The 16,033-nt window shown below is 32.1% G+C and overlaps 1 protein-coding gene and 1 long non-coding RNA gene across 8 annotated transcripts in view; one reads left to right on the plus strand and one right to left on the minus strand.

Moving 5' to 3' along the window:
* LOC143246678 (uncharacterized) overlaps positions 1–12,781 on the plus strand; it is a 91,681-nt gene extending 78,900 nt beyond the window's left edge. For 4 of the 6 annotated variants that reach the window (XR_013026092.1, XR_013026095.1, XR_013026091.1 and 1 more), the window contains 2 exons: positions 7,616–7,706; positions 7,947–9,586. This is a non-coding gene — a long non-coding RNA (uncharacterized LOC143246678). Of the gene's footprint in view, positions 1–7,615; positions 7,707–7,946; positions 9,587–12,663 lie in introns of those variants that run through there. The other 2 variants (XR_013026094.1, XR_013026093.1) reach the window with 2 other exon arrangements.
* A 378-nt stretch (positions 12,782–13,159) lies between these two features.
* The window catches only part of Rab32 (RAS oncogene family member Rab32), a 30,879-nt gene continuing 28,005 nt past the window's right edge, over positions 13,160–16,033 (minus strand). Inside the window, exon 6 of one of the 2 annotated variants that reach the window (XM_076493752.1) lies at positions 13,160–15,128. In XM_076493752.1, coding sequence (XP_076349867.1) covers positions 15,117–15,128 — 12 coding nt within the window. In that variant the 3' untranslated portion in view covers positions 13,160–15,116. The remainder of the gene's footprint in view (positions 15,129–16,033) is intronic. The other variant, XM_076493751.1, reaches the window with a different exon arrangement.

Consider the following 16,033-nt stretch of genomic DNA (forward strand, 5'->3'; position numbering starts at 1 on the left):
TGTGATATTACTGTGTTTTATAAAACTTTGTCTACACTGGTTTCTAGTATGTTGTGACAGTGTGATATTACTGTGTTTTATAAAACTTTGTCTACACTGGTTTCTAGTATGTTGTGACAGTGTGATATTACTGTGTTTTATAAAACTTTGTCTACACTGGTTTCTAGTATGTTGTGACAGTGTGATATTACTGTGTTTTATAAAACTTTGTCTACACTGGTTTCTAGTATGTTGTGACAGTGTGATATTACTGTGTTTTATAAAACTTTGTCTACACTGGTTTCTAGTATGTTGTGACAGTGTGATATTACTGTGTTTTATAAAACTTTGTCTACACTGGTTTCTAGTATGTTGTGACAGTGTGATATTACTGTGTTTTATAAAACTTTGTCTACACTGGTTTCTAGTATGTTGTGACAGTGTGATATTACTGTGTTTTATAAAACTTTGTCTACACTGGTTTCTAGTATGTTGTGACAGTGTGATATTACTGTGTTTTATAAAACTTTGTCTACACTGGTTTCTAGTATGTTGTGACAGTGTGATATTACTGTGTTTTATAAAACTTTGTCTACACTACACTGGTTTCTAGTATGTTGTGACAGTGTGATATTACTGTGTTTTATAAAACTTTGTCTACACTGGTTTCTAGTATGTTGTGACAGTGTGATATTACTGTGTTTTATAAAACTTTGTCTACACTGGTTTCTAGTATGTTGTGACAGTGTGATATTACTGTGTTTTATAAAACTTTGTCTACACTGGTTTCTAGTATGTTGTGACAGTGTGATATTACTGTGTTTTATAAAACTTTGTCTACACTGGTTTCTAGTATGTTGTGACAGTGTGATATTACTGTGTTTTATAAAACTTTGTCTACACTGGTTTCTAGTATGTTGTGACAGTGTGATATTACTGTGTTTTATAAAACTTTGTCTACACTGGTTTCTAGTATGTTGTGACAGTGTGATATTACTGTGTTTTATAAAACTTTGTCTACACTGGTTTCTAGTATGTTGTGACAGTGTGATATTACTGTGTTTTATAAAACTTTGTCACACTGGTTTCTAGTATGTTGTGACAGTGTGATATTACTGTGTTTTATAAAACTTTGTCTACACTGGTTTCTAGTATGTTGTGACAGTGTGATATTACTGTGTTTTATAAAACTTTGTCTACACTGGTTTCTAGTATGTTGTGACAGTGTGATATTACTGTGTTTTATAAAACTTTGTCTACACTGGTTTCTAGTATGTTGTGACAGTGTGATATTACTGTGTTTTATAAAACTTTGTCTACACTGGTTTCTAGTATGTTGTGACAGTGTGATATTACTGTGTTTTAGTATGTTGTGACATAAAATTACTTGTTTTATAAAACTTTGTCTACACTGGTTTCTAGTATGTTGTGACAGTGTGATATTACTGTGTTTTATAAAACTTTGTCTACACTGGTTTCTAGTATGTTGTGACAGTGTGATATTACTGTGTTTTATAAAACTTTGTCTACACTGGTTTCTAGTATGTTGTGACAGTGTGATATTACTGTGTTTTATAAAACTTTGTCTACACTGGTTTCTAGTATGTTGTGACAGTGTGATATTACTGTGTTTTATAAAACTTTGTCTACACTGGTTTCTAGTATGTTGTGACAGTGTGATATTACTGTGTTTTATAAAACTTTGTCTACACTGGTTTCTAGTATGTTGTGACAGTGTGATATTACTGTGTTTTATAAAACTTTGTCTACACTGGTTTCTAGTATGTTGTGACAGTGTGATATTACTGTGTTTTATAAAACTTTGTCTACACTGGTTTCTAGTATGTTGTGACAGTGTGATATTACTGTGTTTTATAAAACTTTGTCTACACTGGTTTCTAGTATGTTGTGACAGTGTGATATTACTGTGTTTTATAAAACTTTGTCTACACTGGTTTCTAGTATGTTGTGACAGTGTGATATTACTGTGTTTTTATAAAACTTGTTGTGACAGTGTGATATTACTGTGTTTTATAAAACTTTGTCTACACTGGTTTCTAGTATGTTGTGACAGTGTGATATTACTGTGTTTTTATAAAACTTTGTCTACACTGGTTTCTAGTATGTTGTGACAGTGTGATATTACTGTGTTTTATAAAACTTTGTCTACACTGGTTTCTAGTATGTTGTGACAGTGTGATATTACTGTGTTTTATAAAACTTTGTCTACACTGGTTTCTAGTATGTTGTGACAGTGTGATATTACTGTGTTTTATAAAACTTTGTCTACACTGGTTTCTAGTATGTTGTGACAGTGTGATATTACTGTGTTTTATAAAACTTTGTCTACACTGGTTTCTAGTATGTTGTGACAGTGTGATATTACTGTGTTTTATAAAACTTTGTCTACACTGGTTTCTAGTATGTTGTGACAGTGTGATATTACTGTGTTTTATAAAACTTTGTCTACACTGGTTTCTAGTATGTTGTGACAGTGTGATATTACTGTGTTTTATAAAACTTTGTCTACACTGGTTTCTAGTATGTTGTGACAGTGTGATATTACTGTGTTTTATAAAACTTTGTCTACACTGGTTTCTAGTATGTTGTGACAGTGTGATATTACTGTGTTTTATAAAACTTTGTCTACACTGGTTTCTAGTATGTTGTGACAGTGTGATATTACTGTGTTTTATAAAACTTTGTCTACACTGGTTTCTAGTATGTTGTGACAGTGTGATATTACTGTGTTTTATAAAACTTTGTCTACACTGGTTTCTAGTATGTTGTGACAGTGTGATATTACTGTGTTTTATAAAACTTTGTCTACACTGGTTTCTAGTATGTTGTGACAGTGTGATATTACTGTGTTTTATAAAACTTTGTCTACACTGGTTTCTAGTATGTTGTGACAGTGTGATATTACTGTGTTTTATAAAACTTTGTCTACACTGGTTTCTAGTATGTTGTGACAGTGTGATATTACTGTGTTTTATAAAACTTTGTCTACACTGGTTTCTAGTATGTTGTGACAGTGTGATATTACTGTGTTTTATAAAACTTTGTCTACACTGGTTTCTAGTATGTTGTGACAGTGTGATATTACTGTGTTTTATAAAACTTTGTCTACACTGGTTTCTAGTATGTTGTGACAGTGTGATATTACTGTGTTTTATAAAACTTTGTCTACACTGGTTTCTAGTATGTTGTGACAGTGTGATATTACTGTGTTTTATAAAACTTTGTCTACACTGGTTTCTAGTATGTTGTGACAGTGTGATATTACTGTGTTTTATAAAACTTTGTCTACACTGGTTTCTAGTATGTTGTGACAGTGTGATATTACTGTGTTTTATAAAACTTTGTCTACACTGGTTTCTAGTATGTTGTGACAGTGTGATATTACTGTGTTTTATAAAACTTTGTCTACACTGGTTTCTAGTATGTTGTGACAGTGTGATATTACTGTGTTTTATAAAACTTTGTCTACACTGGTTTCTAGTATGTTGTGACAGTGTGATATTACTGTGTTTTATAAAACTTTGTCTACACTGGTTTCTAGTATGTTGTGACAGTGTGATATTACTGTGTTTTATAAAACTTTGTCTACACTGGTTTCTAGTATGTTGTGACAGTGTGATATTACTGTGTTTTATAAAACTTTGTCTACACTGGTTTCTAGTATGTTGTGACAGTGTGATATTACTGTGTTTTATAAAACTTTGTCTACACTGGTTTCTAGTATGTTGTGACAGTGTGATATTACTGTGTTTTATAAAACTTTGTCTACACTGGTTTCTAGTATGTTGTGACAGTGTGATATTACTGTGTTTTATAAAACTTTGTCTACACTGGTTTCTAGTATGTTGTGACAGTGTGATATTACTGTGTTTTATAAAACTTTGTCTACACTGGTTTCTAGTATGTTGTGACAGTGTGATATTACTGTGTTTTATAAAACTTTGTCTACACTGGTTTCTAGTATGTTGTGACAGTGTGATATTACTGTGTTTTATAAAACTTTGTCTACACTGGTTTCTAGTATGTTGTGACAGTGTGATATTACTGTGTTTTATAAAACTTTGTCTACACTGGTTTCTAGTATGTTGTGACAGTGTGATATTACTGTGTTTTATAAAACTTTGTCTACACTGGTTTCTAGTATGTTGTGACAGTGTGATATTACTGTGTTTTATAAAACTTTGTCTACACTGGTTTCTAGTATGTTGTGACAGTGTGATATTACTGTGTTTTATAAAACTTTGTCTACACTGGTTTCTAGTATGTTGTGACAGTGTGATATTACTGTGTTTTATAAAACTTTGTCTACACTGGTTTCTAGTATGTTGTGACAGTGTGATATTACTGTGATTTGTTTGTTTAGATTCTGTACAATATTATGTTTAATACACTGGTTTCTAGAATGTATTTATCTACAGATTTTGAATGGAGTTTCTCTCAGTTTGCTCAGTATAAGACTTATCAATGTTCTACTACAATTATAGATTTGATTAACTTTGTATAAAAGGGTAGATGTTAATTGACAGAACGACAGTACATTATCATGTGGCAAAGTTACTTATATTGACGTCTACAGACAACCACATCTTAGTGGAAAATAAAGACATCCTTAACATTAAATATTTGGTGAATTAGGAACCATTGTGATTGACAAGCTCTTTTATAAAACTTTATTACAACATATGGACACTTATGGACATTACTGAATTTCAAGTTGTTCTGGTATTGAAATTTTGTAAGTTGATACATTTATAGTTTAACAATAAGACTTCTGAGTCTATAAGGATGTCTGTGAAATATGTTGTGACAGTGTGATATTACTGTGTTTTTTAAAACTTTGTCTACACTGGTTTCTGGTATGTTGTGACAGTGTGATATTACTGTGTTTTATAATTTTGAACTGTCACTTATCTTACATACCATTATATTTCTGTAAAGTCTCATCTAGAACTAATGTTTTACAACAGTATAATGCCAGTTTAAATATGCAGTTCAGTATATTTGATTTATACTTTAAAAATGTGTTACCACAAACCTGACAAAATCATCAGGAACTTAAGTTTGGTAAAGTTCTAGTTGTCCCACTTTTTTATCTTTGATTCTGCCCACAAACAAGTTTTAACATAATGTTGGCCAACACTTGTTTATATTAATGTGTAATTCACTAAATATAATGAATAGTCATATTAAGTTTGTTTTTATGAATGAAAATTGAAACAGTTTATCTGTAACCAAGTTACAATGCCCTTACTTTAAGATCTAATGTATTGAAAGAAAATGTCCTGAAGTTATTTCCTATTATAAGTAGATTATTAGTCAAAATGGTGTTAATTAGAAGTATTGGAAACGTGTGTGTGTTTGTGTGTGTGTAGGTCTAGATAATATGAAACTGTAGAATGTGGCCAGTCTGTTAAAAGCAAGAATGCTACATTATATCATCTTAACATTTTCAATGAATAAAAAAATAATTTTTTGCAAACATGAACCATTTGATAACATTGAGACAAATTCAGGTTTCATGTTTAAGGTTTTTACAGTAAGTTTAACTGTAACCTATAATGGCTCTAGGTCTGTTCTGTAACCAACAGCATTATTGGGAACCTAGTGTCTTTTCATAACTTTTAATGATTCTACGATGATGGTTTTCCTTATATGTTGTTGGAAAGTAATCACCATTGTTCTATCCTCCCTCTTGTTTACGTTATAGACTTGAGGGCCGGAAAAACTCTGGAACATAAATGTTTTTTTGTATCTAAATTAACATAATCTTGTTGAAATGTACATATATAATAATGTTTTCTTCATTACTGATTCAAACCACCTTCTAACTTTTAGTTAATGACAGATATGTTCTGTAATATGAACAGTTACACTACTTTGTTTAGCAGTATTCTGTAGATTGTTGCTGGCTATCTGTTATATTGAACACCCCTTGTACGAATTATGAAGTTCACTTATTTTGCTGAACTGAAACTATAGAAATAACCAGTTCTGTGAGGTCATCCCTTAAGTAATGTCTGATTTTAGGTTTAGAAAAATAGAAAGGATTTGAAAAGCTTTTAATGTTATTTAACCAATAGTATATGTCCCATTATTATTTCCTGCCAATGATTCACAAGCTTTTGAATGTCACTTCTATAAAAGTATTTGGGTTTGGAGGAAAAGAATATGGTGACGGTAGCTTTGACATCTTCATGTGTTCCAATCTCTTTTCCATCAAGATAGTTCTGCAAACTTTGGAATAGATGGTAATCAGATGGGGCAAAGTCTGGAGAATTAGGAGGATGTGGAAGTTTTTCACAGGCTAGTTCTTCAATCTTTGCAGATGTGATCCTTGCTGTATGGAGCTGTGCATTATCCTGGTGTACACAACACCTTTATGATTGATCAAAGCAGGCCTCTTTCCTTTCAGTGCAACATTCAAGTGCTCTAACTGTTAGAAGTTTCATGTAATTGTTATATTGAGTGGCAGCAACCTAGTGGATCACACCAATATCCCACCAAAAGTTTAACAAGACTTTCCTAGGGTGGAGGTCAGTTTTTGGTTGCACTTTAGCCAGTTTACCTGCACTGAGCCATTTGTATAATATATCAATTTTCTCATCTCCAGTCACTAACCTGTCCAAAAAAGGTGAGTAACGTTCACGAGAGTGTAGAGAAGTGTAAATGACCACTCTTGCTCTAAGGTTGGCTTCTGTCAAATCATGTGGGACCCATTTTCCAAGTTTTGACATCTTTCCAAGCTGTTGCAGATGACGGTGAACTGTTGAATAGGTTGAATTAAGCTTCTGTGCTAGTTCTTCAACTGTTACAGCACAATCTTCATCAAGTGCAGTCAGCAGCAAGTCATCATTAAACTCAACAGGACATCCTGAACGTGGCACATCACTTAAGCTGGAACCACCTTTCATTGAGAGACTCCACACCATAAACATCTTGAATGTTTTGTGTAGTTTCTGCTGCACCATGACCTTTTTTAAACTCATAAATCATTATATGCCTAATGTGCTCCTCAGACACATCCATCTTTATAAGGGTTTATTTGATTAATGATTTGAAAAAGTAGAGTTGGGTTAGTTTCTTTTATTTGTCTGAACATTTTTACACATTCTACCAAATATTGTAGTCATTAAAGCCTTTTACAAAGACAGAAATGATGATGGACTTTCTGTATTAAATTTTTGGGCATCACTTATAGGATGACCTGATGTACAGAAGGAAAATGGTACTTTCATGGTTGTTGATTAACATATAATGTAAGGGGGGTAGTTGACGTAAGTTATGCAGTATGTGCGACTTCTATCCATGTTTGACCTATGTTTTTTATTGTACTTAAAAAAAAATTCATCATTGAATTGAGTTTAGTGTTCTGGTGGACTTGTGCTTTAAGCATTAATGTTTTGTCTTCATAAACTATGAAAACAGTTTTGTAAGTCAAACCATTTCCCAGTTTCTTGAAGACAGCATTTTGTTCTAACATTCAATGTTAATACCACATTTTTATATATTAGGTAGCACTTCTGTAACTGTATTTAGTTGCAGAACGTCCACAGGTTAGTAGTCTGTTTATAAAGATTAATAGTTTCATTTGTTTTTGTTTTATTCTTTCTAACAGTTCAGGTTACTGGATGGCAGGATACATGTTCATGAAGAGATTGTTTATTTCTAGACTCCTGGCTCCATTTTGATTGTGAATTATTCTTTTGGTAAGCTGTAACTTATCTCCTACTGTAAAGATATCTAGAGTAAATATTATCACCTACCTCATGAACTTCAGGTTGTGTTAGATTGTTAGTTAAGTTTATTACTGTGTTCAGATGTGTCTGCACTACTGGGAGACTTTTTTTGAGAATCCATGAGTGAATTTAGTTAATCTGTGAATTTCTTAGTTTGGGAGTACAACTTATTGTGTTGCTATAAAATTTGAATCAAAGTTATCTTTCTAGAGGGGGCTAGCCATGGCTTAGTAGCTGTTGTGCCACATTGTGAATCCAACTTTGTGACTTGTTGTTACAAAAAACTCATTCCTGATTTTGTTATTCATATGGCAATACCTGATCCAGGCTTTATAAAGCAGGGTGAAATGGTAATCTATTTTGGCTTATTTATGGTTAAGATTTTTACGAGTTTCTTTCAAAGTCCAGGATTGTACCTCTATTTAATTACTCGTATTAAAATTGGGGTGACAGTTGTTGTCATGGTTAAAGTTTATATGTGTGACCACCGAAAGTCTAATTATGATATAAAACTGTGTAGAATGAGATAAAATATTCTACATGTACAACATAATTTAAATAAACAAACAAAAAAAACTACCAAGCAATTGATTTTGAGACAAGAAACAACTAAATTATCTCCAGAAATAATTTGGCCATCTTTCTATTACAACAGGACTGTTGAACATAAGTTACCTAAACCGTCTGATTAAAAACAAAATACATTAATCTTGGTGGTAGCTGAAAACTCTAGAACATTCACCGAAGCTGTGATCAAAAATTTTGATAAATCAAACTTGATTCTTGCCAAGAAGTTTGCGTTTTGTTAGAAAAAATTTGGAATATCTACATTTTTCCTGCTTAGTGGTTCATGGTAGTATGTACAAAATAAAACACCAAAACTTTACATATTTAGGTATTGTTATCCTGAAAAGACAGCCGATCGTCATAAGCTAAATTAGTTTCTGATATTAGCCATGATTATATTAATTTCTAGAATTTATTACTTACTCTATGATGTGAAAATAACATTTAATTATTCATTTTTTCAGAATAGGTAGATTTTATAATTGAAAAAAATGTATATTTATACTTAATTAACTTGTATGTACAGTAAATTATGGCTGACTTTAAATATTTGCTACATAATTGAGATACAAATGCCCATAAAACTTTAGGTAACCAAGTATTTATATTCTTAAATCTTAAGTTGCTCTGTAGAATCATTCAAACAATGAATTCTTGGGTTATAATACAGTAAAACAAACTTTAACATGAAGAAGCTACTAATGACTTTGCTTTAACCGTTTGTCCATGTGCAGTAGTATTTTCTAATATATAAATAATAAGGCTATCTATGGATACTTCAAATCCTTTTCTGTGATCATGAGGTTGGAACATTTTCTCACACATTAGTCATGTTTATCTCTGGTTCGAACACTTACAGCATCCAAACATGACAAGGTAAATATTGCAGACCATTAGAATAAACTGTGGGGAGATTTGGATGGCATGGTATTATTTCCTTTAAAAATTCTAGTGTTAAACTTCTAATAAATTGGCTGTATAAGTATGGCTAGTTATTCTAATCAGTTTTGTTGTCTACAGTCAATATTTTCCTTAAGTATTGTTTTTCTTTGTTTTCTGAATTTTACTAATTTCATATGTACTTGACAGCTTTACCAATTTATTATGATTGAAGGTATACCATAATACAAACAGAATCGGTGTTACTTTGTTAGAGTAAAATAACTTGGTAAATTTTCTTTCTTTTATTTTTATTTTTTTCAGAATAATTTTGACTAAGATGTATTTCTTTTAAAGTCACTATTTGTAGAAGTCTATACAAACAACGATACTATTATAGTTATATTTTTAATGTCATAACTTTTGACTACAAGATGTGTAATAAGATTGAATAGTTTTAAAAGTAGGCCTAGGTAGTTCTTAAAATTTGAAGTTGTGTTTTCTGAAACAATTCAAAAGTAAATTATAAATGCACGCTTCTGTGAAGCATCACAAAGATGGTTGTTTCTTGTCTGTTTTTGTTTCATTAAGTATTGTATTGGTATTTCAATTTTAATTATTTGAATGATTAGCTATGAAGTTAAGTTTATTTTGAAAGAAGTGTAGTGCAGTTACTGTGGCTGTAAACATGGTATACATGGTATTTTAACTTTTAGAAAATGATAAGGCAGTAATAAAATTATTTTCACATAGACTGGACTTGAATTATTCTTAAATATTAACAAACACGTACAGTTTTCCCTGTTGACAACCAGAAGTGATGCTGTTAGTACCACAATCAAACCACTACAATTTCCATTGTTGCAACTTAACAAACACGTCAAACCACTACAATTTCCATTGTTGCAACTTAACAAACACCTGTTGAGTTTTTCCTGTTGACAACCAGAAGTGATGGTGTTAGTACTACAATCAAACCACTACAATTTCCATTGTTGCAACTTAACAAACACGTAGTTTTTCCTGTTGACAACCAGAAGTGATGCTATTAGTACTACAATCAAACCACTGTTTTTGTTGCAACTTAACAAACACGTAGTTTTTCTTGTTGACAACCAGAAGTGATGCTATTAGTACTACAATCAAACCACTGCAATTTCCATTGTTGCAACTTAAGAAACACGTAGTTTTTCCTGTTGACAACCAGAAGTGATGCTGTTAGTACTACAATCAAACCACTACAATTTCCATTGTTGCAACTTAACAAACACGTACAGTTTTTGTTGACCTGTTGACAACCAGAAGTGATGCTGTTAGTACTGCAATCAAACCACTACAATTTCCATTGTTGCAACTTAAGAAACACGTACAGTTTTCCTGTTGACAACCAGAAGTGATGCTGTTAGTACTACAATCAAACCACTGCAATTTCCATTGTTGCAACTTAAGAAACACGTAGTTTTTCCTGTTGACAACCAGAAGTGATGCTGTTAGTACTACAATCAAACCACTGCAATTTCCATTGTTGCAACTTAACAAACACGTAGTTTTTCCTGTTGACAACCAGAAGTGATGCTGTTAGTACTACAATCAAACCACTACAATTTCCATTGTTGCAACTTAAGAAACACGTAGTTTTTCCTGTTGACAACCAGAATTGATGCTGTTACTACTACAATCAAACCACTACAATTTCTATTGTTGCAACTTAAGAAACACGTAGTTTTTCCTGTTGACAACCAGAAGTGATGCTGTTAGTACTACAATCAAACCACTACAATTTCCATTGTTGCAACTTAAGAAACACGTAGTTTTTCCTGTTGACAACCAGAAGTGATGCTGTTAGTACTACAATCAAACCACTACAATTTCCATTGTTGCAACTTAAGAAACACGTACAGTTTTTCCTGTTGACAACCAGAAGTGATGCTGTTAGTACTGCAATCAAACCGCTACAATTTCCATTGTTGCAACTTAAGAAACACGTAGTTTTTCCTGTTGACAACCAGAAGTGATGCTGTTAGTACTACAATCAAACCACTACAATTTCCATTGTTGCAACTTAAGAAACACGTAGTTTTTCCTGTTGACAACCAGAAGTGATGCTGTTAGTACTACAATCAAACCACTACAATTTCCATTGTTGCAACTTAAGAAACACGTACAGTTTTTCCTGTTGACAACCAGAAGTGATGCTGTTAGTACTACAATCAAACCGCTACAATTTCTATTGTTGCAACTTCTTTAACCCCATCGCTACAGGTCAAAAGCCATGTCATTAATTGTGTTCACTTGCAGTCAAAACGTTATTGAACTATTTTATTGGTGTTGTTAATAAGTTTGGACCAAACTGTATATTAAATTTCAAATTTTAGTTTGTTCCGTTTGTTAATTTCTTAATTTAAAAGTAAACATTAAAAAAAAATCAAAAATTGGTTTCTGTTTGTTATGTGATGTATTAAATGCAGCACTGGTTCAAATTAGATTTTGTGATGTCCAAGTACAAAGTTAATAGTTTCTTGTGAATTAGATACCTAATTACAAGTAATTAGAACATAGAATATGAAATACAGTCCCCACCCCCACTGCTTTCTAAATTTGGAAGGACTTGCTTACATACAACTAATTCTGCCTATCACAAGTGAAAGCTCAGAATGTCCCCCACGTGGTTTTCAGTCTTTACAAAATATTTTTGTGGAACCCTTTCTTTTCATGGCACATCTTAAACGTTTTGTTTCAAGCTTTATCCATAACATTAGAAAGTGTTACTGACGATGGTGACACTGTCCACCTTAGAAATGGTTGTAGTTTTTTTTTAAGGCCATTAACCTTTAAGAGTTTTAATTTATACATTAGTCTTTTTTTCAGTGTGATTCCTTTTTAAGAATTAAAGTAAAATTAGTTTGATTTGAAATTAGAAAATGGCTGTAACATCAAATAACTCAAAACCAGGACTGGAAAAGCCAATTTCAGGTGTCTAATGCTGATTTTACCTGTTAGTCATCCTGGTGAGTTACAATAATTAAAATTTGTATTACTTTACTTTCTGAAAAGCCCCCCGCTAGTACAGAGGTATGTCTATTGATTTACAATGTTAAAATCAAGGGTTCGATTCCCCTCGGTGGGTTCAGCAGATAACCACAGGTGGCTTTACTATAAGAAAACAAACAAACAAAACTTTCTGAAAATGGCCATGACGTCAGATAACTCAAATCCAGGTCGGGAAAGGCCAACGTCAGGTGACTTAACGCTGATTTTTGAACTTACCCGTTAGTCATCCTGGTGAGTTATGACAATTACAATTATGCAACAAAATCCTTTACAACTTGTATTTCTGTAGTTTTTCTCTTATTGCTGTAAACTAAATATAAAAATTGTATTTAATGTTATTTGTTTTTAATTCAAAAATTAATTTTTTTGTTTTACCTTAATTTCTTTTCATGAATTTTAATAATTTTAATTTTTTACTGAATGTTTGCAGATAGCCCAATTGCTTTGCACCATAAAACACCAAACCAACCGACCTAGAATGAAAAGGCATAATTTATATTTATTCTCTAACTTTTATGGTGTTTACGAGGTCGGTCAAACCAACCCACCCCCATACAGAGATATTGTAGTAGAAATAAAAGATAAATTATTTTTTATTGTTTTTGTAAAACAGTTGTTTGGAGGTTATAAAAATTTCACATATTAAACTTAATATGATGCATAAAAAGTTTTAATATCAAAATTACTCTGTTAGATAAACATTAAAAAATAAATTACTTACCAAACCTTACAACGTTATAAATATATTTTGCTTTCAAAAGCCTTGTAACATTTATTAGTAATTGCAAAATTTTGTAAAGATATACAGTATTAAACATCATAGTATAATTACGCTTGTAATTATTGTTCATGTTTATTATGTTAGGGTTAAATGGTAACAGTGAAACAGTACTTTGACTGTCAAATGTTAGATGGGAATACCGATGTTTTCTTTACCATTTTATTGTTAATTCATGCAAAGCATTTTACATGTAAAAATAACCTTACTGAACAATGAAAATACATCAGAAAGTTCTTTTAACATTTCATAGTCTGTTAGAAAAACTAGTCTGGAATATTTAATACCCAACTACTTGTCAAATGATCTTGTAATCACTACAAACTCAACAGATGGCCTCCATCTTATTTACAAGAAAATGGTAATATGTAAAAATGGTGTAAAAACTTGATAGAAATCAGAAATCCAATTCTTATTACTCCGAGAAAACATGGGCCTATCAATTTGAACTATTGGAAAATAGGTGAATTTACATTATAATGAAACTGAGCACTTCTAATAAAGTAACCTTAAAAATGATTGAAACAGAAGTAACTTTACAAATCTTAAAAACTAAAACTATTTTCTATTCGTCTAATTGAAGGTATTCTAGTATTACGTGAAAGGCCTCTTTGGCAGTGACTTAGAAGAGACATAAACTTAATTTGAAACAATTTAAGATTTACTGTAGCACATTAAGAGTGAAATGTGGGGAGATTTACAATTAATGCAAAGTTTATTGTAAACATTTTGTACACCTGTCGGTACGTATAAAGTTAAACAGCTACACTTGAAAGCTATTGTGTATAAAACCTTTTTTATTTAAAAATAAAACATTTCCAACGGTGCATTTTTTTCACTTTTTATGAATCGTAATAACTTTGAACGCTGCTGTTAGCTTTGAGTGTTTTTGTTCTTCATTGAATTAATTAGCACAATATCGTACTGGAAAACAAAAATTTACATATGGCTTCTGTGTAAATAGTGGAACCGTTACACATCTTTATAATTCTACTGTTACAGGTTACTTTGTGTTCTTATTTCCAACATATCTCATTAATGTTTTCATATTTTGAAGCCAGGGCATCCAACATCATCACCCACCCACCTTCTGGGGTGAAACTTCTATTGATCAGAACTGGTGCTTTACTTCTACCACCTATATTTTTAACGTAATTAATTCTATTAATAAATAATTGGAAGGATTGTGTATTTTCAATCCCTCTATACCAATAAAACAATATTTTTTGTCGTGTAACAAAAATGTTAACACTTTCTCCATAATTTTGGCGATTACAAAAAAAAATTGTTGGACACCGCTTGGACTTCACTGAATACCTGATGTATTACAGATTTTTCTGTCGAATTATTAATCTTGCTACACGTATCTTCTATTTGATTTAGAGCTGTTCAGCCTTCATACTGTTACAAACTGACTTCACTATCTATCTGATGTATGTAGAGCTTTCACTATACCTTTTTAAAATAGCTCTTACGGTATTCTTTATGGTATATAATGTTTTTATTGTGATGTTTTTTTCTCTCTTTAATTAGTTTACTTGCAGCCCTCTACTGGCCTGTTGTAATATTATACTCTAATATTTATTCTTTAAATCGTACACTTGACTTTTTATCCGCCACACCACTGTCTGGTTCATGTTACACCAAGCACGTGTATATAACAACTGTGTTACATTCACGCAACACCTCGTATCTGTTCTATAGACTCACACTTCCTTACACACGCTGCCCTCTTCCGCACGTTAGCAACACTTCCGCTCTTTAGGAAACTGATGGGAATGGTTACCCAGAAGTATGTTGTTGGTTTGAGATTCTTCGATAACTAAAGACTTCTGCTTTTTAAGAATCTACAAAAGAAATACAAAAGTTATATTTCCGACGTGTGTAGAAACGAAGGATACTTATTGCAAAAGTCCACTTACAAAAATTATGAAAAGTATATTACGTTGTAAAAAAAAAATATCACTTTACAAAAAAAAAATAAGAGTGAGTGGATTTTGTTTGGAGTGAAGCACAAAGCAACACAATGGACTATCTGTGCTCTGCCCACCACGGGTATCGAAACCTGGTGTCTTGCAGTGCGAGTCTGCAGACATACTGCTGTGTCACTGGGGACCCTGAAAGTGAAAAACGGAAAAGAATTCTCTGGTTTAACTTCACTACAATTCATTAACTTGTCAAGTTTAATCTCATACAGAACTAATATGGTTCACATTACATCTTGTCAAGTTTAATCTCATACAGAACCAATATGGTTCACATTACATCTTGTCAAGTTTAATCTCGCACAGAACCAATATGGTTCACATTACATCTTGTCAGGTTTAATCTCGCACAGAACGAATATGGTTCACATTACATCTTGTCAGGTTTAATCTCGCACAGAACCAATATGGTTCACATTACATCTTGTCAAGTTTAATCTCGCACAGAACCAATATGGTTCACATTACATCTTGTCAAGTTTAATCTCGTACAGAACCAATATGGTTCACATTACATCTTGTCAAGTTTAATCTCGTACAGAACCAATATGGTTCACATTACATCTTGTCAAGTTTAATCTCGTACAGAACCAATATGGTTCACATTACATCTTGTCAAGTTTAATCTCGTACAGAACCAATATGGTTCACATTACATCTTGTCAAGTTTAATCTCGTACAGAACCAATATGGTTCACATTACATCTTGTCAAGTTTAATCTCGTACAGAACCAATATGGTTCACATTACATCTTGTCAAGTTTAATCTCGTACAGAACCAATATGGTTCACATTACATCTTGTCAAGTTTAATCTCGTACAGAACCAATATGGTTCACATTACATCTTGTCAAGTTTAATCTCGTACAGAACCAATATGGTTCACATTACATCTTGTCAAGTTTAATCTCGTACAGAACCAATATGGTTCACATTACATCTTGTCAAGTTTAATCTCGTACAGAACCAATATGGTTCACATTACATCTTGTCAAGTTTAATCTCGTACAGAACCAATATGGTTCACATTACATCTT

Source organism: Tachypleus tridentatus, chromosome 3, assembly GCF_004210375.1.
Source record: "Tachypleus tridentatus isolate NWPU-2018 chromosome 3, ASM421037v1, whole genome shotgun sequence".
Classification (NCBI taxonomy): Eukaryota; Metazoa; Arthropoda; class Merostomata; order Xiphosura; family Limulidae; genus Tachypleus; species Tachypleus tridentatus.